Source organism: Protomyctophum parallelum, assembly GCF_964188405.1.
Source record: "Protomyctophum parallelum genome assembly, chromosome: 21".
NCBI lineage: Eukaryota > Metazoa > Chordata > Actinopteri > Myctophiformes > Myctophidae > Protomyctophum > Protomyctophum parallelum.
The window spans coordinates 34676286-34699255 of NC_139713.1; the positions used below are offsets into that span (position 1 = coordinate 34676286).

At 41.3% G+C, this 22970-nt stretch overlaps 1 protein-coding gene across 4 annotated transcripts in view; it reads left to right on the plus strand.

Moving 5' to 3' along the window:
* Window positions 1-22480, plus strand: part of fsd1l (fibronectin type III and SPRY domain containing 1-like) — a 31218-nt gene extending 8738 nt beyond the window's left edge. The window contains exons 4-15 of one of the 4 annotated variants that reach the window (XM_083793082.1): window positions 8988-9089; window positions 10695-10717; window positions 12498-12619; window positions 13255-13470; window positions 13896-13994; window positions 14960-15089; window positions 15186-15218; window positions 17529-17635; window positions 18932-19001; window positions 19191-19375; window positions 19959-20047; window positions 20290-22480. In XM_083793082.1, the coding sequence (XP_083649208.1) occupies window positions 8988-9089; window positions 10695-10717; window positions 12498-12619; window positions 13255-13470; window positions 13896-13994; window positions 14960-15089; window positions 15186-15218; window positions 17529-17635; window positions 18932-19001; window positions 19191-19375; window positions 19959-20047; window positions 20290-20412 (1299 nt within the window). In that variant the 3' untranslated portion in view covers window positions 20413-22480. The remainder of the gene's footprint in view (window positions 1-8987; window positions 9090-10694; window positions 10718-12497; window positions 12620-13254; window positions 13471-13895; window positions 13995-14959; window positions 15090-15185; window positions 15219-17528; window positions 17636-18931; window positions 19002-19190; window positions 19376-19958; window positions 20048-20289) is intronic. The other 3 variants (XM_083793083.1, XM_083793084.1, XM_083793085.1) reach the window with 3 other exon arrangements.
* Window positions 22481-22970: the final 490 nt, after the last annotated feature.

Below are 22970 nucleotides of genomic sequence, written 5' to 3' on the forward strand. Positions count from 1 at the left end.
AGCAAGCTATTTGTGTATATATGTATGTATTTGTATATCTGTATGTATCTGTGTACTGCATATTTTGTGTATTTGTGTACAGTATGCTTTTCTGTATTTTTGTTTTTTATGGGTCCCTCTTGAAAATGAGATGCTGCATCTCAAGGGGCTGTCCCTTCAATAAAAATCTGAAATCTGAAAAATCTGGTTTGGAATGAGTGAGTGACTGGTTACTGGATGCTACTGGTTTACAAACTGGTACTTGTTCACTGAGTGTTGTCAGGTTCCTCCTTGACTGGCTGGTTACTGACTGGTTCATCGGCTGTTTGGCTGGTTTACTGGTTGGTTGAATGGTTTAATTAGTCTGTGGTGGAAATTACTATCCTTTTTTTTGTCTGGTCTGGTATGAGTATTAGTCGACTGGTTTACTGATTGACTGACTGCTTTACAGACAGTCATTGTGTTTCCTGTTCCCTGGCACAGAGCAGAGCAGCTCTGGAGGGTTAGGAGCTGATGCACACTTACATGTGTGTGCATGAGGAGTTGTCATAAAGCATGAACAGCATTGAAACACATGTGAAATACTTCTTATAGCAGCAGTATTAAAGGACCACTTTTCAACCTATCTTCATCATAATTAATGTTCATGATAAAATACCACCCATTTTTCTACTCAGTCTGTGTCTCATAGGAGGGCTGTGGGCAGTTTAGAAACCCATCCATCCACCAGTCATCGTTAAGGCAGATGTTTTTAAACAAGATTATCTTATATATATATATTTATACGATGGCTTCGATTATCGCATTGCAATTTTTCAGGAATTGAAAGCCTGCTGTTTTGTTTTTATTAGCTTGGATTCTCCATTGATGATGGACCAGCTATGGTCAAAGTTACCTTCCCAAGCAGTCATGTTGAATAGCTGTCACAATGCCTAACATTTAAGCCTAGTTCAGACCAATTATTTGTCCAAACCAGAACATTGCAGAGGAGAATCGCTGCAGGTCCTGTGATGCCGGCTGATTAAGTCGCAAGGAATTCAGCTTGTCAAATCGGAAGCGACATGTTGCAATGTAACAAGCTGCCATGTAACTTTATACACATGTCAGACCCCCCCGCCACCCACACCCACACGTACACACAAATTGCACACGGTCTCTAGTGATATGTGAGTCCCTGTTTGCTGTGGAAACGTGTGTGGCAGCTCGGTGGCTTGTTGTGGACTGTCCAGTTTTATAACGTTGCAAACCACAGCTTCTGCGAGGCTGTTGCAAGTTGCAACACGGCTCATTAGGTTCACAAGAACTGTCACTGACGGTGTATGAGCCTGTCACGCAGGGTCGTTGCATTTTGCTGGACAACATAATTCCGCCTATACACAATCCATTAATTATGTTAACGGAGACACTGGTTTAATTTTTTTATTAAATGTTACGGATTGCGTGCATGCAAAGCCGCACAGGAAGGCATTTTGAGAGAGTTGTTGCCATGCAAAAGCTATAATTGTAAACTAGTTGCTTGTTATATTTTCCCCAAACAGTGACTAGATGTATTGTGATAGAAGTATTCTCTCGCTTCATCTCATGCGCTCTCATTGTCATTCTGCTCTCTCTCTCTCTCTCTCTCTCTCTCTCTCTCTCTCTCTCGCATGCATGCACATTCACACATGGTGTAGCCTTGCGTCAGCTGATGCCGTCTCTAACAATATATGCTCAATTCAAGAAGATTAAAAAAATCACACCCGTGTAAAGTGAGTGGTGCAACTCCGTGTGGGGGTCCCTGGAAGTTCCAGACCCACAGGAACCACGGTTCTGGCGAGCCGCCCCGCATTCGAAATGGTCGAGAAATGACATTTACCGTGTGGGGGTCCCGGGGGGTCCCCAGAACATGCAGACCCCCAGGAATGCACCCAGGGGGCCAGGCCGGTTCCGGCAAGCCACCCCACGTCCGAAACGGTTGAGAAATGACAGAGTTACCGTGTGGGGGTCCGTCTACTGTACCCTCTACTGTACTGTCATGACTGTACTGGCACACCTGAAATCATCATATATACAGTTAAGTTAATATGTGCGTGTGAGACTTGGTGGTGAAAAACAACCATGCTATTTTCGTGCTCGGACAGACCCAGGCAGCCAGGGACAGACCCAGGCAGCCAGCCAGCCAGAGACACACATAGCTCCGTAAGGTAGTGGGTGCAGTGCACCACTCAAAAAAGTGTATTTATACTCCCAGTGGTGCTGGGGCTCAGCAGGAAATCTCAGGGGGTACATGTCTTGTCTGGTAAAAGGTTTGATAACCACTGGTCTAGCCTACTAACTAGCCAATTTACAACAACGCTCCTGTCCCTGCAGATATGCCGCAAGATTTATAACAAATACATGTATTTGTTATTAATGAGCCATCATCATATAAAATGATGATGTATATGCCATGTTAGCTACAGTTACATACTGTAGATCATGCTGAGCTCAACACCTTTGTTTAATTTTGAAGTAGACCTATTTATATTGAAGAAATATATGAAGAAAGTCCCCATGATCACTCCACACACACAGTGACAACGCTCCATGTTTACGCACAGACAGTAGCAATCTGCCACATTGTTTGCTTCATTTCCTTTATTTGATGCAGAGTGCATTCACGTGAAGTAGATTTCAAATGAGCTTTCACACCTGCCAAACGAAGCGCACCTTCCGACAATACGCAGCAGGATTTGTTTTAATTGCAGTAAGATATCCTGGTGTGAAGGTGAACTTAATGTCTGCACGCATTCAACTACAGATGTCTAGTCTGGGTCACTTTCCCAAATATATGAACTCCGAAGGCAAATCGTGTTAATTTATGGCATACATGTTTTCTAGGGGTATTAAGGTCTGCTGAATCCAAATCTGCTGTATGCCAAGCTCAAAAATGGATGCTAAGCCCTCAAAATGGACCATTTAAAGATGGCGGCCACCACTATGCTGAAACATAATAAAACACATTTCAGTCAGACAACTCACGAATAGATTAAACAATATTTATTGAAGAATGAGTAATGAGTGTGCATATGATATTTGACTTGGCGTTCGGCTCTGCTGGATTTCTCCCTGCTCGGCATGATTAAGCAACATCATAAAACATAAGAGCAGGGAGATAGATATACAATAACCCCCCCCATGGGGAGCATAGATAGCAGAGCCCACCGGTGGTGCTGGGGTGGTGGTGGGAGAAAACATCACATACGACCGGGGAACCATGAGCAGAGGAAGGCAGGAAGAGCATGGAGTCTAGTGAGCTTAAGTAGCCTGCCCACTTAGTCAGCTGACTGCCGCATCAGCGAATGACGTGAGAGACTTGCACACACGTATACTCCCACATAGTAATGCAGCATGTTAACCCCTTGAGCATAGTATGGGCCTTTGAGCAAGCAAGAACTTCCCTTGAGGTTGACTGACTGAACTGACTCCGCCGCTCCGCGTGCTGCGTTTGATTATGTTTGACTAAACATGGTAGAAAATAGACTGAAATGTCCTCTTTTATGTTTTCATATATGGGGAATACAATGAAATATTCTGATTTAAGATCAATTGTGAAGAAACCAGTTTTATATAATTTATAGTGACAATTGTCCTCTTTAGTCCATGCCCTTAGGCATATGTCGTGCTAATCAGTCTAAAAGCACCATATTTGGCCCAGATGTAGTCCAGGGCATGTTCTAATGATTTAGAACATGCTTGGTGTCCATTTCAGGATGTTTGACGATAAGAAACATTTTGGAATACTTATCTTTATGATTGGGTGTGTCTGGACACCTAATTTGAATATGTCCAAGATGGAGGTAATATGAAAATACCTTGTTGTACCTTAACATTTCACACTATATTGGCAAACTTGTGTCTATTTGTATGTTTTTTCTTTAGCATTAGAAACATTGGAATGTTCTTATACTGTATGTTGTCGTCTAGAGTAGACCCTCATTATTGGTGCAGGCACCCTCAAATGAGGGTGGCCTGGTTGCTCAGTAGAGCACTCACCTTTCAACCACAATAGGGTATGTGCATGCATAAAGTGAGTGGCAAAGTGAGTTTAACGTTGTTTAATGAAATCAGATTTCTGTTTGGAGGTATGAGCTGTCAAGGCCAGAAAGTGTTTATTTTTCCCACTCAGTAGGCGTCCCCGCATAACTTCCGGGTATGATGATGATGTCCTGTGCATACCCTCTATGACTATGCCATGGCTTTGATCCTGGGCACCTCCGACTCTGATAAGAAGGCACTTTGACCTACTTACTTGTACTACTTACTGTTATGGAGTCCCATATACTGAAATCATGAATATGACAACCATGCAGACACAATAGCAGGGGGATGGGATTAGCCACTGCAACCACATGGATGTGCTAAAGAAAGATGTTGATGTGGAAAACACAACTGGCTAGAATCGCTAGATGTACTGTATGGGGAATCGAGATAGCTGAAGACGCAGATGAAGGAGTCGCTGGACATCAGAGTTGATCTGCACAGGCTCCAAGGTGAGGGCAACTATACTGTAGGTTGCCTGTCAGATCCAGTGTTGCCTCCAAAACTGCCTATTCACAGCCTGTTAGCACATGGAAGAGAGGCAAAGCCAGTGACTTTTGGAGACCAGGAGCATTGCAGATATCATGAACAGGAACGTCCCAGTAGTTATTTCCGCAGCCAAAGCCAATCCAGCTGTGTGATGCTTAATGTCTCAAATAAGTGGATTGCAAGAACTACAATTGATAGACAAATGCCTTTATGGCCATTGGGCCCAGCATGGGCCAGGTACAGAACAATGTTTGTGTCCTTTTCAGGATGGTTTCAAAGCTGTAGTGCAGATAAATTGAATCCAGGTTAGTTTGAGAGCACATTTTTCTTGTTACAAAGCAGCAGTTAACCCTACGTGTCATCATCCATGAGCTCATCACTGATAATCCCAAAAAGTCACTTCTACAGTTACTTAGAGGAAGAAAGTATACCAGACATTATTAGGTGTACATGTTGTCATCAATCGCGTGCGTGCATGTGTGCGTGTGGCGAAGTATCAATGATTAATTGCTGGTCTGATCTAAACATATTGTTTAAATTCTAAACAATGTTTATATGTTAGCGGTATCAAAACTACTTACTTACTTATGTTATTGTTTCAATATCTGAAAATTGCATAGGTTGTTTGTTTTGAGTTTAACTCAATCTGGGCGAAAATGTACAATAGATTTTGGTGACCGTATTGGAAATAATAAGCAAATGAAAGTGCTCTAGTCTAGATAGATTGAATCATCATAATACACCAAGTTTACCAAGAGTGTTATAGGAAGATTTAGGTATAACAAATCTTCCTATAACTGCCATCTCGGAAATATACGAATTAGGCATCCACCCAATCATAAAGAAAAGTATTTCAACATGTATCTAATTGTCTAAAAATGTGAAATACACAAGTTTGCATATGTTGATCATCTGGTTTAAACATTACAGCCCACACCGTTTATATGTGGTGGCCATATTGGATTTGGCTGCTGTGGTGACCCCGAAGGTTGCTGACTTGGGTGCCCTAACTAAATCATTAGAGCATGCGCTGGGCTACATCCAGGCCTGGATTGGCCACAGGACATACCAGGCATGTGCCCGGTGGGCTGACCCTCTGGTGGGCCGGTCTGGGCCAAATGTTAAATTAGTTGTCTGTTGGTTGTGTATCATTTATGTTGTACTGTTAAATGTGGAGGTGTTAAGGGCTTGTATTTCAAGTATTTGTATGGGCCTCGACCCCTGAAATGTCAGTAGAGTATCTGTACGCTGGTTGTGGTGGGCCAGTCTGGGCCAAATTCCGCGAAAATTTCCGGGCCAAATTTTTGTCTTAGTCCAACCATGGCTACATATGGGGAAACTTTGGTGATTAGACTGATGTTATCTCCTTAAGGGCCTGGACCATTCATAGAGAAGCAGCAAGCCGTTTGTGGCTGATATTGTAGTTAGGCCATCAGTTTATACCACAGGCATGCAATATTATTTTTAAGCAGTTTCTTCACAAGTATTATGGAGTTGGTTAACTTGTACACGCTATGTACAAATACTTATTGGGAACATCAATTATTGCATAAAGTTGGTTGGAAAGATATTCGCCAATAAATGTCAATTTTCACAATATGTATGAATTTTAAGCAATTTCCTCACACTTGATTCCAAATCAGAATATTGAATTGTATTCCCCATATATGAAAACATAAAAAAATTCACTTCAGTCTATATTTCTACCTTGTTTAGTCAAAAATATAGGCGTTTTATTATGTTTCAGCATAATGGTGGCCGCCATCTTTAAATGGTCCATTTTGAGGGCTTAGCATCCATTTTTGAGCTTGGCATACAGCAGATTTGGATTCAGCAGACCTTAATACCCCTAGAAAACATGTATGCCATAAATTAACACGATTTGCCTTCAGCACTTTAAATAAGCACATTCTCTGAAATCCTGCCTTGACTAGTCCGAGCTGTTCGCCAACCAAAACGAATAAAGCCTAATAGTCTAGAAATCATATAGCGTTGCTGAATGGGCACGCTGCATTTGAAAATAAAATGTTTTGGGTTATTCAATCAGGACATCCCTACTTGAATCCAACGTCAAATAATTACGTCATAAGGGTTTATGAGTTGAGTATTTTCTCTATCTCTCCATCTCTTGACAAACATCATTACCACAAGGAATCAACAGTTATACGTTGCGGATAATACAGAACATTGAATCACAGCAATGGTAGACGGATTTATGTGTATGCCAAAGAGAGGGGGGAGCAACCACTCCGGCTCAGGAGATTGGGAATTGGAAGGTTCCCGGTTCGATCCCTGGCTTCACCTGGCGTCGTGTCAACATGTCCTTGAGGAGGCACCAAACTAGTTCTGTAACAACTCACCATACTAGGTTCACTGTCACGGGGCAACCCGTGCCCTATAGACACTAGAAGACTCCACAATATAAAACTGATCATGACAAACACACTGCACAGCTGCTTCCATTAATTGACGGTCATCAAGCTCCTTGGAGGTGTGGCTATGTGTAGCATCATATACCCTTATCTGTGTTGCCTAATTATATTGTAATTGTTTTGTGATTTATTTGTCCGAGTCTGTTAAGGAAATGTGTAATTGTATAGTTAGTCTATCTCATGGGTTGTGGTTCACCTTGTTTGAGTAGATGGTCCAATTACTAATCATTGTGGGTGGGTCTCACCTGGTATATAAGGGAGGCTGGAAATGTTGAGGAGAGATTGCTCAGTTGGCTTGAGACAGCAAAGAGACAACACCAAGGGAGAGCTGCCAGGGTCTCCAGGGAAGGCATAGCCTGTTTTCAGTGTCTTTAGTTCTTGGTTTGTTGTTTTTGTCTTTGTTAGTTATCAAGTGTTTATTTCTTACTTTTGGTTTTTGAAAGTGTATTGTGGCCAGTATTTTTGCAGTATTTTGTTTTGCCTCAGACCCGGGCTGTGACAATCCGTCATATGGGCTGTTCATCCGTTTTGGAGTTGAATAAATGCAACAAAAGATGTACATTCTTGGACTGCGTCTATTCTTGGAGCCTTGACCGCTCGGCAACTCTTACATTCACAATATGATTTTTCAAGATTTCTTTTCCAGACAAATGACCGAAAATTATATGTTTTACACAAATCTTATATTTAATTTATCCTTTAATTTTTTATTCTTATTTTTTTCAATATAGAAGCAAATGACTGAAAACAAATTTTTTATCAATTCTCTTCTTGTATTTTCATTTTTGCTGTTTGCATCACGATTCAAATTGTGATTTATTCAGTTTAAAACCCCTAACTGCTCCAGGTTTGTGGTTGTATGGTTGTCTCTGCCAGCTGTGTGTGAATGTGTGTACATTTAAAGGAGCTGTTAAAAAAAATGGCAACATTTACTATTCAAGACAGTAAATATGATTTGCAGTTTCGTACTACTCTTTAATGTTTGTTGGTAGAAATTCAACTGCATTCATTAGCCTACTATTATTTGGACATGTCTCCTGTCCTGGTAGAGATTTGCACTCTACTGAGCGCACCTTTCTAGTTGACTGAGCGGTTTACTAGTCGACTGACTGCTTTACTGACAGTCAGTGGGTTTCCTGTCATAAATCAGCTGGCACAGTGCAGAGCAACTCTGGAGTTGTATGGGGAGCTGCTACAGTTCATTTACTGGTTTAGTTTAGCCATTCTCTGCCTCAGAGCACCTCCCAGTGGGGTGCGGAGCTACTGCCCAAATAGTTTGAACTAAAGGCACCCTGTGAGTGCAGAGCACGATTTCCAGAACGCACACCTACGGTACTGCTCTTAGTTCTTGGCTTATAGCCTGCCCTCTGGTCTGTCCTTGTGTGACATTGTTTGGCCACTGCCAGAGCCTTTTTTTTAACTCCGTCTGTAAAGCCTGTGCAGTGATAGCTAGTTATCTTCCTGTTCAACAGGGCTATAATTGATCCAGGGCTTGAGTTCTGACTGGTTTAGTATTGACTTGTATAGGCCTACTGTGTTACTGACTGGTTTACTACTGACTGTTGGTAGGGCTGTCACGATTACAAATCTAAGTTGACGATTAATTGTCACACAAATAATTGCGATTAACAATTTAATTGTGTGGGGTTTTTTTTGCACTGAACATTGGAATGTTAAAATTTGTATTTCTGTTTGCCTTTTAGGCTTCGTAATCACAAATTGCACAGGGCAGATATGACAAATAACTTATATGCAAAGAAATCACAGACATTTAACAATTTCTTCTTTACAAAAATGTACAAAATAGCGTCACTTCATGACGTGTTGTAAGCTTGTACACTTGCTATTTCTGCTATTTTTGAAAAATGTTTGAAAATGTATAGACATTTCTCAACATGGAAAACGATTGACGATTACAAAATAATTGAGATTATCTCAAATAACTGTGATGACTGTGACAGGCCTAACTGTCGGTGTGTTTCATCTCTGTAGAAGCAGCCTAACTGTCGGCGTGTTTCATCTCTGTAGAAGCAGCTGGCACAAAGCAGAGCGGCCCTGGATTCTTCCGAGGAGCTGCTGAACTTCGCCAACGGCACCCTCCTCTTGAAAGACGAAGAGGACTTTGCCCAGGTCTATAGATCCTTTTATGAATCCGGATCGATTGGAAAGACCCCTCCGATCGATTCCAACAGGCCTCCATCTCATTGGTTCAATGTGCCGCTGATTGCTTCTCATTTGCCATTGGTTCAATGGCCAATGAGACGAGCTTCCGGCTGCTGAATGACATCCTCTGTTTCCCCCGTTCTGTGATTCTTGTCCTTTTGATTTCCACCGAATGCTAACGCCGCTAGCGCTAACCTTTCACCCTCCACAGCGATGGCTGCACTCTTCCCTCTCTATCTCTCCCTCTCCACTCTCCCAACTCTCTCTCTCTGTTAATCTCTGTCCCCTTATGCCCCCCTTCCCCCTATCTCCGCTCTTCTCAATTTAGTTAATTTGACTTTATTGGCATTAATGCGAATACATTTACTCAACATTAAAACATTTAGTCAACATCACTACATGAACCACTTAAACCCTACATACTTTGTTCAGTTGTACGTCAAATAGTGAAAATATGTATTATTTATTTTCACGACTTTTTGAGAATTTTTACCAGATGTTCACCTATTATAGTATGCCCAGAATAGGGATGCTAGGGCTCATTTGGTTAATATAATTAACCAAAGAATATATTTCCATAAACCTTAGTAAAGTCTAATAAAGTAAAGTCTTCCCTTAGGAGTAGGGTTGAGACGATGATGTTTTGATCATGGAACATTTATGAGCCTTGTCGTCCACGCTCCTCATTGAGTCCCCTCACTGTCTCTGTATCTGTGTCATTGGTGCCTGTATGGATGATGATGTTATTAGTGTAACCTATTTTGTATAATTTGGGAACAGCATCCTTTGGTCCAGAATCCTGATTATGAAAACGAGTTAGGTGAGGTTTAATCATTTCGTCCATTTCAGTGTTACGAATCAAGCTCTTTCAGTGTGCTTTTGCCACTCCTTAAAAGCCCAAACGTACTCAAGCCTGTTCCTGACATACTGTACACTACAGCAATGTGAGCGAGCAAGAAAATAATTATTTCATTGTGTGAGATCTGCACACTACGTTCTACCCATTCCTGAATACAGAATAATTTCATCATTACAACATATAATCGATATAATCAAAGTACAGAAGCATTGACTTCATTGAGAGTGAAGTAAATTGGATGCTCAAATGGTATAATCGTCAACCAGCACATCAGTAGCTTCTCAGGGCTGTCTCCTCAATTTGCTTGTGGAAAACTTCATATTTATATTTCAGTATTGTTCCTCACAGCCGTCCAACACTATAGGGATAACATTATAATAGTTGTGTTGATCTCTTTATAAGTTTATATCTATGCCTGCATGTTTGTGCATGCACACTGTAGAGGCAATCTGAAGTCAAATGCTTTGTACTGTACGTGCTGAGTTATTCCTCTCCTCACCCAATGAGTTGTTTATGCCTCTAGTTAATGTAATAACTAGGGGCAGATCCAAAGTGATCCACATTGATCCCCACTGTGACGGTAACTTTTGTTTTAAATAACTACTCACTTTCTGCCTACTAACAACAATTTTCCATTTCTCTCTTTGTTTTTTTGTGAAATCTTTCCTTTCTTCTTTCTTCTTCCTTTCTTTTTCGTCTCCTTCTTTCCCAAGGCTGCGAGGCAGATCAAAGATAGGTACGGTATCCTTCTCGTCTCTCTCTTCCTGGTAGAAGTTGTGTGTGGTAGTTTTCAGATGGGCCCAGGACAGAAGTATTCAGTAGATGCTGCTGATCATCAGCACATTTACACCATGAGCTTTTGTGGTAACAAGATCCATGTCGGCCACTAGATGCCTTTCCGTTCGCCCATTTCCCGCCCAAGTACAGATTTTAGATTTGAGACGTACGAACAAAAACGCCTTGAAATAAAGGGTTGTGTTCGACCTATGAGAGATAAATAGATCTATGAGATTTATTTATTTATTTTCGACCTTTTGTCATCTTGTTGATTTTCTATTTTGTTAGATTTTTGGACTTTCGTAGTTTTGTACCATTGTTTTTTTGTTTAGTTTTTGACTAATTTGTTGTCAGTTTAAATGCTAACCCTTTCCATGCCATCCTCGTGTTTATTCTTTTCCTACATCTTTTGTTATTGTGTTCAACAGTGCAAGTCTTACAGAATATTGAGAGTGCACTTGAATATCGTTATGATTATTATATAAGAAATATAATGAGCACGACCACAAAAATGTAGTTTAGAAAATATCTTACATAATATTGTATTGTAAAATGAGTTTGTTGTATTATATATTAAAAACAAATATAGGTGCATATACAGATATAAGATGTATATGTATACATATACTTGTGAAAAAGTGTAATTTGCTTTATGCATGTCTTGTGGCATTGAGGGGGCTGTTAGATTTTGCTGTGGTGCTAGCTAAAGAGCATGCTAATCTCTATTTTAATTATCTTATCCTTTTGTTTGACTGTTCTATTTCTGTTCTATTTCATTCTACTGATTCTATTTGACTATTCTATTCTACTATATACTGTTCTATTCTAATATACTCAATTACTCGTTTATACTCTGTTCCAGTGGCTCTCAAAGTTTGTCATATCAAGGACCCCCACATGTATATGCATTTGGCTGTGGACAGTTGGACACCCATCTGAAAATATTTTACCCTGTATTTTATATGCACCCCCCCATACAGATTTGTGTTGTCAAAATGGAAAACAAAAAATAAACACTCAAGATCTTTAGCCCACAACGTGTCACATTGTGATGTGTTGTGAGCTTGTAGATTAGCTTTTTTCAAATAGCCCATGCGCCACAAGGATCCCAGGAGTCCCTGGACCCCATTTTGAGAACTACTGCTATATTTCTACTATATTCCATTGTGTTCTATTTCACACTATCCTGTTTGATTATAGTTTATTACACTCTTTATGTTCCATTTTCTTCTATTATATTATATCCCAGTGGTTCTCAAACTTTTCAGGCCGCAACCCCCCAAAATAATCATATTGAACTGGGGAACCCAGTAACCCACCACCCTGACAAACACTTTAAATTGTAGGAGTTGCGCTGTTACATTTAGTTTGACTCAGTTCCACTAAGTGATAAATGTAGGCTTTTTCTTATATTATTTTCTTATACTATACTATACTATACTATAGTATAGACAAACTATAGTTTGTTGATTACTTTTGTTGCCGTAATTGTCTTTTTCTTTTCATTCTTTTTGTTGACATTAAAAAGGCCTTAAAAGTCCATGCATTGTCACTTCTGGGTGACATGTTGAGAACCACTGCTATATTCCATTCTAATCTAGTGTGTTCTCCTCTAGTCTATTCTACTCAGTTCAGTTCTACTATACTGTTATTCTGCCCTGTGCTGTTCCCGCTCTATTATACCCCATTACATTCTGCTCTGCCTTATTGCATTCTATTGTATTGGATTTGTTCAACAGGGTTACCATGGCGCCCGCCTTCCGGTTGACAATGAGGCCGACGGCTTCTGCGAGTCTCAATCACCTCACAGTAGATTTCAGAATAGAACAACGTCTTCTACAGGGCCTCCATTTTCTACCTGGTATTTATTATTATTATTGCTATATATTTTTGTATTTATTTATTGGCTTTTGTACCCCCATTTTCCATCCATCCATCTTCAACCGCTTATCGGGAATCGGGTCGCGCGGGCAAGAGATATCCAGACTTCCCTTTCCCGAGCAACATTAGCAACTTCCTCCTGGGCGTTCCCAGGCCAGTGTGGAGATGTAATCCCCCCATATGGTCCTTGGTATGCCACGGGCTCTCTTCCCAGTGGGACGCGCATCGAAGACCTCCCTAGGGAGATGCTCGAGAGGCATCCGTACTAGATGCACGAACCACCGTCCTAAGCTATCTCCTTTCAAAGTCAAGTAGCAGAGGTTAATTTTTTCTCCCCCAATTTAATCGTTCTGCTAATTATTTCCCCCACAAACATTTCTGTGTGTTGTCACTGCTGGTATCCTATTGACTCACTTGCCAGTGAGGAGCCCACGCATGCGTGCGTGCGTGCGTGTATTTGTTATCAAATATATAAATGCTAGGAATGTCTTCTACTGTGACTTCAATTTCTACATGCTCTATTATTATTATTATTAGTAGTAGTAGTAGTAATATTATTATTATTATTATTATTATTATTGTTGTTTCATAGCTTTGTCTTTCGATCCCATGCAGTTCCCAGAGCTCCAGAGATAGACCTTTCAGAGTGTGTTGTGAGTGACAACATGGTAACAGTTGCTTGGCGATCGCCCCCTGGTGGCGATGAGAGCAAGGTGGACCAGTATGAATTGGAATACCGCAAGACCGACCACGAAGGACTCGCACGAGTCCGAGACCAGAAACCCTGGGAGACGATAGAAGACATCAGGACCACTCAGCACACATTAACAGGTCAGATTATAAACGTGTACATACAAATATCATACATTATATACATGCATCGTTGCTGTCAAGCGGAAACCTTGTATTTGTCTTTTTTGTTTTTACTTAAAAACTAAAAACTTAAACTTAATTAAGGCACTACAGGCCTACAAGTACAAAGTAGGCAGTAGTGTGGGCGGCAGTGGATCAGGGTTAGAGTGGGAGCCGTGAGGTTACCAGTTCGATTCCGAGTTAGTGTCGAAGTATCCTTGAGCAAGATGCTGAACCACTAATTGCTCCCGATGTGCAGGTTGGTGCCTTGCATGGTTTCCTCCGCCATTGGTGTATGAATGTGTGTGAATGGGTGAATGTCAGGTTTTCACCCGACAGAGACGATATGATAAATAAATGCATGTAAATATGACAAACAACATGCAATGTCTCTCTCTCTCTAGGTCTCAGGTTCGATTCCAACTACATGAACTTTCGAGTCCGAGCGCGGAACAAGGCGGCAGCTGGCGACTACTCTGACCCTGTTACCTTGGAAACCAGAGGTCGGCTCTATTTTTATGATATATTTATGTTTCATGTCATGTTTGTTTAAAGTGCTCTTAAAAGTGCTCATTAAAAGTCCATAGATGTTAAATGTGTCTAAACAAAAAGTATACTTGGCTGCTACATGTCTAAACAAACACTGAAAGTCTATATACTTGGCTGCTACATAATTCCCGGCCCTCAAAAAGCAGTTTGATCTGATCAGTTTAGCAAGAGAAATCACTGTTGATGGTTCTTGATAGGACTTGATAGGACTATTTTAAAATACTATGCCAGGTGCTTTGAGTTGTGAAAGCGCCTGCGAGTTCTTGAAAGTGCTGTTGGAATTGATCAATTAAGACACAGTATATTTGATTAACCCATTCTGACCTGAGATCAGATTCATACGAGGTTTCCACTGGACACACACTGGTCTGACGAACCCATTCTGACCTGAGATCAGATTCCAAAAATGTCAGTCGTTCTTCGATTCTTTTCAAAAATAGCAGACCTACAAGCTCGTATCGCGCCACTCGGTGGCGCGATATGAGCTTGTAGATCTGCTATTTTGCAATAGCTAAAGCATAACATGATGCCAACACCAAAATGGGTGCCCGGTCAGAATGGGTTAAGAGAACTCAACATTCATAATGCTTAAAATGTATTTGCTCGTGAGGTGTGTTTGTAAGGCCTCTCTGTGGTGCTTGTGAAAGTATTTTTGAGTGGTGCAACACTCCAAGGAACAGCTTTGTCCCTATGGGACTATGTCACTATGTTTAGAGTACCAATGTGACTATGTTTAGAGTACCAATAGGGGGTGCTGTTGCACCACTCGCTTCAGACTGGCAGTGCTTTAAAGTCCTTCGCGTTTGCGATCGTAAGACCTCTCGAAGATGCTTTTCAACACAACTGTGACGAATCACACTTTGGATCCACTTTGGAAAGTGATTGAACTTCCTTGTTTCCTTGTCTCTCCGTCACACAGCACTCATCTTTGCCTTTGATGCCTCGTCTAGCCACCTCAACCTGAAGGTGGAGGGCTCCGCCGTGGAGTGGGACTCCACGGGGTTAAAGGGCCAGGAGGGAAAGGTCAAGGGCAAAGAGAACAAGGGCAGGTGAGTCGCTTTCCTTGGAAGAAATCCCCCTCTCATTTACGTTCTCTTGTTTCCTCGGTGACATTTGACCTGTGCATTCTGTTTGTCCCTGAACAGCGCCCTCCTTACCAATCTGAAGAACTCGTCCAGGTGAACCCTTTAGACCCTTAGTGTGACCTCTGGTGTGCCCCTGACCTTTCTTAGCGCTCTAGCTAGCATGTGACGTGGCGGCATTTCACAATACATTAACCCATTCTGAACGGGCACCCGTTTTGGTGTCGGCATCATGTCGTGCTTTACCTATTGAAAAATAGCAGATCTACAAGCTCATATCGCGCCACCGAGTGGCGCGATACGAGCTTGTAGGTCTGCTATTTTTGAAAAATCGAAGAGCGACTGACATTTTTAGAATCTGATCTCAGGTCAGAATGGGTTCATCAGACCAGTGTGTGTCCGGCGGAAACCTCGTATGAATCTGATCTCAGGTCAGAATACATTAAGGGAACCTGTTTGGGCCTTTTCCCCATGACCTTATCTACTCCGTTCGTGCTCATGAACACGGTACCATTTCCCTCCCGCCCCCAGAGTCTTGGACTTGGAACAAGTCTTGGACTCTGATATTATAATACGTATTGCTCGTCCGTTCATGAAACGCCTTGGCAGCCACATATCACATTCACATTTCACGTTATTATACCTTGAAATATCACACAACAGGATGGGGTCTTGTTGGGAGATATTGTCTTGCCCTACTGGACAAGAAATGTGGAGCTGATCTGTCCAGTGACAGACAGACAGACACACACGCACACGTGCGTACACACGCATGCACTCACACGCACACACACACACACACACACACAGTGTCGACATCACTCAGTCGTTTGATTGAAATGTCACAGGCAGCTGGCACAACGATTGTGTTATCTATTTTGGCACAATTGGGCTCTGCAGGACTTATTTGGCCGCGGTCAAAAACAACAAAATGCAAATAATACAAAAGTGAGCAAATCGAATAGTTACAGAGGTAAGGTTACAGAGGAAGTGGCCCCAGGGGTTTATTTAATGTAGCTGCTATGCGGTTTGGTCATTCTTTTATCTTTTAGCTGAAGTTATGTTTCAAAAAGCTGGATGATTGATCGCGTCGCTTCTTTGTAAATGTTCATCGTCGTGAGTCACTAAACATGGCTGTGGTTGTCTATATCCTTCACATGAAAGTACGGGTCAGAAGTGATTGGGATCCTGATTTTGACGAGGGAGATCAGACAGATGACTAAGTTTACCACTCTTGCGGTTCACCATCATCGGGCAGATGCAGTTTTTTTAGGCCTGATCTCTGAGGCCAACTTTGACATTAGAGTGACATACAAATAGAAACTGTCGCCAGATAGACTGACCCTCAGAAAAGGGTCATCCCTATGTTCCCCGGGTTCTATGTTCCCCACTTACCTTAGGGCTAGGGTTAGAGAGGACTAATCTCATATTTCGATTTAGGAGTGGAAATATCTTGATAGGTGACGGGGCTGGGTTATCAGATGTCACACTGTCCAACGTCAGCTTGGGGTTTAAGGGCCTACACACACGTACGCACAACAAACATGAACAAACGAAAGGAGGAGTGAAAGGGACGGGACGCCTGATGGAGGGGAAAGGAACTGGTTGGAATAACGTGTTCCTTCCACGCGCTACGTCCAACCAGGGAAACTCCCCCCTGTCAGGTGTAAAGGAGCAACTTGGACACTCAAGCATGAAGGAAGCATGAGTTAAGTCCGTTGCTCTCCCTAGGTTGGCGGAGGGTGTGTAGAGCCCAGGATCACATCACAGGATGATTGACACAGGGGTGAAAAATGGGTTACAAAATCGTGGGACAAAAAATATTTAAAAAAAAGGAGTGAAAGGGAGAAGAGGGAGAATATTATGTTTGCCTTCTTATCGCTTCAAAGTTATCTCACTGGGTTTTGCTGCCCTGTCCAATTCCAATAACTAATGATGCATATTTTTTAGATATTGCTGCAAGGTTCATATTAATGGGACCATACAAAGCATCATATTTGCAAACAATGTTAAGAATACAGATTCAAGGCGATAGTTGGTTCAAGATGTCTAATGTTTAGCTCTAAATGTTTAAAGCTTTGATGTTTAACACTTGCTTAACACTTACCACTTTTATATATTATGTTTATTTTTGTCAGCCAAGGGCTAACATTTCTCTCCACATCCCTCCAAATTGCGGCTTATTAGCATTACTGATATCAGCATCGTAGCATATTAGCATTGCTTGTAAGAGGAATGTATTTTCTTTTATATGACATTTCTTTCCCTTTTTCTTTCTGTTTACTTGACTTGTAATTCAAAAAAAGAAAAAGAAAACACGTTTTAAAAGTCCAAGGTACCTCTGGGCCTCAACACCCCATCACGTACTAACCCCTGACCTTTTCGCCCATTCCAACCCTGTGCAAGAAGCGGGACCCCATCACCCAAGAGGACGGCAGTGACCCGCTCTCCAGCACCCAGAGGAGGAGGTGGCACACGTGATCGCTTCACAGGAGAGTCCTACACAGTACTGGGTATGAAGGGGAAACCTTCATTATCTGTCTGTCTGTCTCTGTCTCTGTCTCTGTCTCTGTCTCTGTCTCTGTCTCTGTCTCTGTCTCTGTCTCTCTCTCGATTAGGGATGTTGAAAAAAGTCGAAAATCGACTCGATTTTCGACTCATGCCTCCCGCGTGAATGTAAAACGTTATAAACGTTGCTGTTTGAAATGTTTTCCAAATGGGAGAGGTACGTGTGTGTCTGTGTGACAGCTGCTGTGCTGCGCCTGTCAGTGGCTCGTCACATGCAAGTTAACTTTGAGCAGAGCGCTGTGGCTCTGAGTTTGAGAATAGACCCCATCGTCCAAGGGTGTGTGTGTGTGGTGGGGGGTGGTATCTTAGCAACACTGAATGATCTGTCCCATTGGTCGTGTGCTCGTATCATGAGCCAATGGCTGCAGCTCTGAGCTTCCCTGACCCAGGTTCTCATCTCATCTACACATGCCGTAAAGTGAACTGACAGCCACCTTAGAGTATATATGAATAGAGAAGACACCCGAGTTCTCCTTCCATCCACTTGCATTAAGTTGCTCAAAAGCGCATGAGGCGATTTCACTCCTCCTTCCTGGTAGGAACAGAGTGCATTCTGGGACGGATTGCAATGGTGAGTGGCCCCAAACACATGAACGCGCTGCCATTGAACGCGCACGAGCGTCGTCCGTCGTGAACGTGTACAATGATAGTCAACGGACAGCGCGTTCATGTGTTTGGGGCCAGGCTGCAATACCTTCATTCGGCCACTATGTCCATTTCGCCTCAGGGTTTCCTCTGGGTGCCTTCTCTATTCATATATACTCTAAGACAGCCACAGGTCTGCTACCATATTAGCAGCGGTGAGCGCTCTTCTCTTCTCGTGAAGAAAGCAGGACAGAGTTTTCAAATAAATCCCGCTGTCATTCATACTGTATTTATTCTCCGACCCGACATTAAAATACGGAACAACGTGCGACCCGTATCAGTTCATTACGGGGCTCGTGACAGGCTGCAGACACTTGAGAGTTGGGACTACTAGCCGATAGCGCCGCTGCTCCTTTACAAAATAAAGTTTATTTTTTATTATTGGGATTTGAACATTGATGCACATTCTAAACATATGGATGCAGCTGCATAAGTTGTGTTGCTTAAAGGAATGCATAGTTGCGTTCTCCTCAACTGCTGCATAAACACGTCGATTTTCGGCCTCGATTCGTCGATTGGCCAAATATGAGTCGTTTGGCATCCCTACTCTCGATCTCCACACCGTTTGTTCTGACTAGGTGTCTCTGCCATTCCAGGAGATACCAGTATAGACTGTGGACAGCATTACTGGGAGGTTCGTCCCCATAAGGACTGCAAGTCCTACAGGTACTACCACTATACTAGTACTACTACTACTATAGTACTAATATACTACTACTACTACTCGTACTATACAACTATTATTTTTCTGTGTGTGTGTGTGTGTGTGTGTGTGTGTGTGTGTGTGTGTGCGTGTGTGTGCGCGCACGCTCACGTCTCCTTCCCCGTCCATTGTGTCCCCCACCCTCCCCCTAGCGTGGGTGTGGCCTACCGGAGCCTAGGCAAGTTCGACCTGTTGGGGAAGAGTGGCGGTGCGTGGTGCATCCACGTCAACCAATGGCTACAGACCAGCCTCGCCGCCAAACACAACAACAAGACCAAGAGTCTGGATGCCGCGGCTGTCCCCGAGCAAATTGGAATCTACTGCGACGTGGACAGCGGTAACATGTTAACCATGATGCTGATATGATACTACTAACCATTAGGGATCATGTTATCATGAACCGTTTCTGATCATTTTATTTTGAGTTTCTGCCGATACCGATTTTTATAGACTTATGCCATATCACAATAGTGCAATATCCCAAATCACAGACAATATCCAGTATAATATCATGATATGGAAATAATAATATTGATACTAGGGATGTCCCTATCACGTTTTCTTTGCTCCTGATCCGATCCCCGATCATTTGAAAATGACGATCTGCCCCGATTTCCGATCATGTGATTGGATCGGGACAACCCTACTAACGATGATACTGACATGATGCTGACATGATACTGACATCAGTATCATACTGTAACTTGAGTATTAAACATTCAACTGAACATTAACATTGAACTTTAAACACAGAACAAACATTTAACTGAACATGGAAGAAGACCAAACAATAAATGTCAAACATTAAACATTGAACTAAGCAATATTCAAGTGTAATCATGTTATCAGGTATAAACATCTGTTTGTCTCTGCCTCTGTCTCTCTCTCTCTCTCTCTCTCTCTCTCTCTGTGTCTCTCAGGTCTTCTATCATTCTATAATGCTGAGACCAAACAACTCCTTCACTCGTTTAAAGCCAAGTTCAACCAGCCTCTCCTTCCAGCCTTCACGGTCACTTAATACATTTGATTCTGTTCATGTTTTTATTTTTATGTTTTAATAACATTTGTAAATGTTTAACAATGCATTTATTATTAATTGGTTTATTGTAGATACATTTGTACATGTATAAAAGTGAATATCATAATATGTTTCCTTTTGAAAGTGTTGGTAATGGTAGATGCATAAATGTTTTGTATTTATTTGTATATTAATAAGTATGTATTAATATTTGTACTTTTTTCATGTTGCAGGTATGGTTTGGCGGTTTGGCATTGTTTACTGGACTCCAAGTTCCCAGTGGGGTGAAAAGCTTACAGAAAACAGAGAATGGACTGACCGGATCCAACAACAGCCTCAACAGCATGCCACAGTAGCCCCCCCCCCCCCTCCCCCAACGCATCCAGACCACACACACCCGTAAAACCACACAAGACCACAGCCCCAAAAACGGCGAAGCGGAAGGATGCAGCATTGCAGCTTGACCAATCTGGTGTTGGCATCATCTTTTGAAACGTTAATATCACAATACATATCCGCAGGGGAAAAAAAGAAAAGGGAAAAAAACCAACAACAATGACCATGAAAGATGCAGAAATAACCCTTTGTGGGTTCTTAACAATGTAGATGGATACCAATACCATTCTACTCATATGCAATATTAGCTATACAGCCAGCCTCTGTTCTCCATTGAAAGCAATATTAGCTACTCGCAGGGCGGAGCTATACGTCTGGGAAGGTACTGCATCCCGTTTTGGACAATGGGACCGGAGGTGGACTACTGATCTGTGTTCCAATGTAGTAATAGGCAAACAAGCTCTTCTAATAAATATTTATAAAACAGACAAACTTAACTACGTTCCACCTGCCCCAACCTATCCCTATTTTGGGCACGTCATTATATAGGCAACAATTACAAAGAATCTAAATAGTGAAAATAGCACATCTACAAGCTCACAATGTGTCACCACGTGTTGTGAGCTTGTAAATTGTCTACTTTCGCTACTTTTGTGTGACACTGTGATATGAAAAGTACAAAAGGGATGATGAAGTTCTGAAAGAACAAGAAATGATCACAGAAATGATCACGTGATATTTGTCAGGTGAAAGAAGCACTGGTTTCTTTATTTACTAACAAACACTCAACCGGCAGGTCTCAATCATAACATTATGTTACATAACATTGGGTGTCTCTAAAGATTTCTGTTACCTGCTTCCTGTTACCTGGTCATGTGACCTGAGTAACCAATACATGGCAGCAGCATGTGTGTGGCAGCCAATCAGGACTAGGTCCTCAGTATGACTCATGTATGACTAGGTCTTCTACATATCATGAGCATTCACTAGTCAGGTTTCACCTGACAAAAAAGATGAAATATGGAAATACAAGGTTTCTTCCCTGCAGCAAGAATATACAGTATAATATATATTTATATATGTACATAAAAATCTGCAAATTAACTAAGAAATCTTTTAGCTACAGACATTAATCCCAAAGAGAAAAACATTCATATACGTATTTGTTTTTACTTTGACTCTTTGTTTTTTTTCCATCCTTTAACTCTCATCCACCCGCCTCTCATTATGTTCTTCCTGGTAATTTCTGTGTTTACCCAGTGTTGTAGTTAGGACGTGTTATTCCTGATTTTTGGAGCCTTGTTTTACGTTTATTTCTTTATTTCGCTTTACTTTTTTTTTAATGGGGGTGGATTGTATGTTTATGTGTCAGGGTTCCTGTGTTTTTCCGGACGGCATTAGGGGGAATGATGTTCTTACTTCGCAAGATTTTGCCCCTGTAGTTTACTGGACAAAGTCAAAACATCAGAAAGTCGATGGTTTAAAGAAAGAACAAGAAGAGCATGACCAATAATGTCGGATGAATCTGTCTGTTTACATAGAACTGCCACAATCTGTTTGGTACCATTTCTTGATTTCAGATTTTCTTTTCACGTGGGAATGTTTCATACAGAATTTTATTTTTATTTTATTGTATTACAACAAACATTTTGAGCCACTGGGAAGTTTAGTTATAGTTTCAGGAAATAGAGAGGTATTAGAAGGAATTATTTACAAGTTATCAATTATCTTTTGACAATCAACTAAATAAATCATAGCAGTGTTTTAATCGATATAACAAAACGGTAGGCTACAATGAAATAAGAAATATAATTTCTTCTGAAATTAAGGCTAAAACTGAAGTCACCATTTAAGAGCAGACATCATAGTAGCACTTAAACCAAAAATGTTAATATGCATATTTTATTTTAACTGAATGGAGTTTTAATGTATGTAATGTAATATTCCCACTTGAATCTCCATGTTAAGAAATCAGATAGATTGATGATGATTTTTTTTGCACACTACTGTATAAATAGAAACTATAGCTGCTTTACTTTGAATTAACGAGAAATATGTATTTCTATGTCATTTTGTTTTGAAAATAAAATAATTGAAAAAACTGCCATTGAGTAACATGGCTGGTAACATGGTCCTGAAGCATGACTGGTATAACTTACTACCATGATGGACATGGATGACCCTGCCGCCCGCCCTGGCCATCCGTTCACGGGACGGGTGGATATAGTAACTAACGTGTAATAGCAAAGTTATATCTGTTATTACAGTATTAAGTTAAATAACTCAGAAACGACAAAACAGTCAAACTTTCCAGCACTTTCCACAGTAAGCTGAATAATAAAAAGTGTGAATGGAGTTTCTAGGTGAAAGTAATTTTTGACGTGCCAATGTCTGCCATTGAGCCCCATTGTAAATTTGAAAGCACTATATTTCTAAAACTATGAAACATTTCAAAGATTCCTTTTCAGGCAAACATGTCCACCGTAAGATTAACCTAAGTAGGCTAGAATGGGGTTGGTAGGTTTAAGTATGTAGGACTAGTAGTTTTTTTCATTTTTTTTTAAATCCTCGTTTTTCA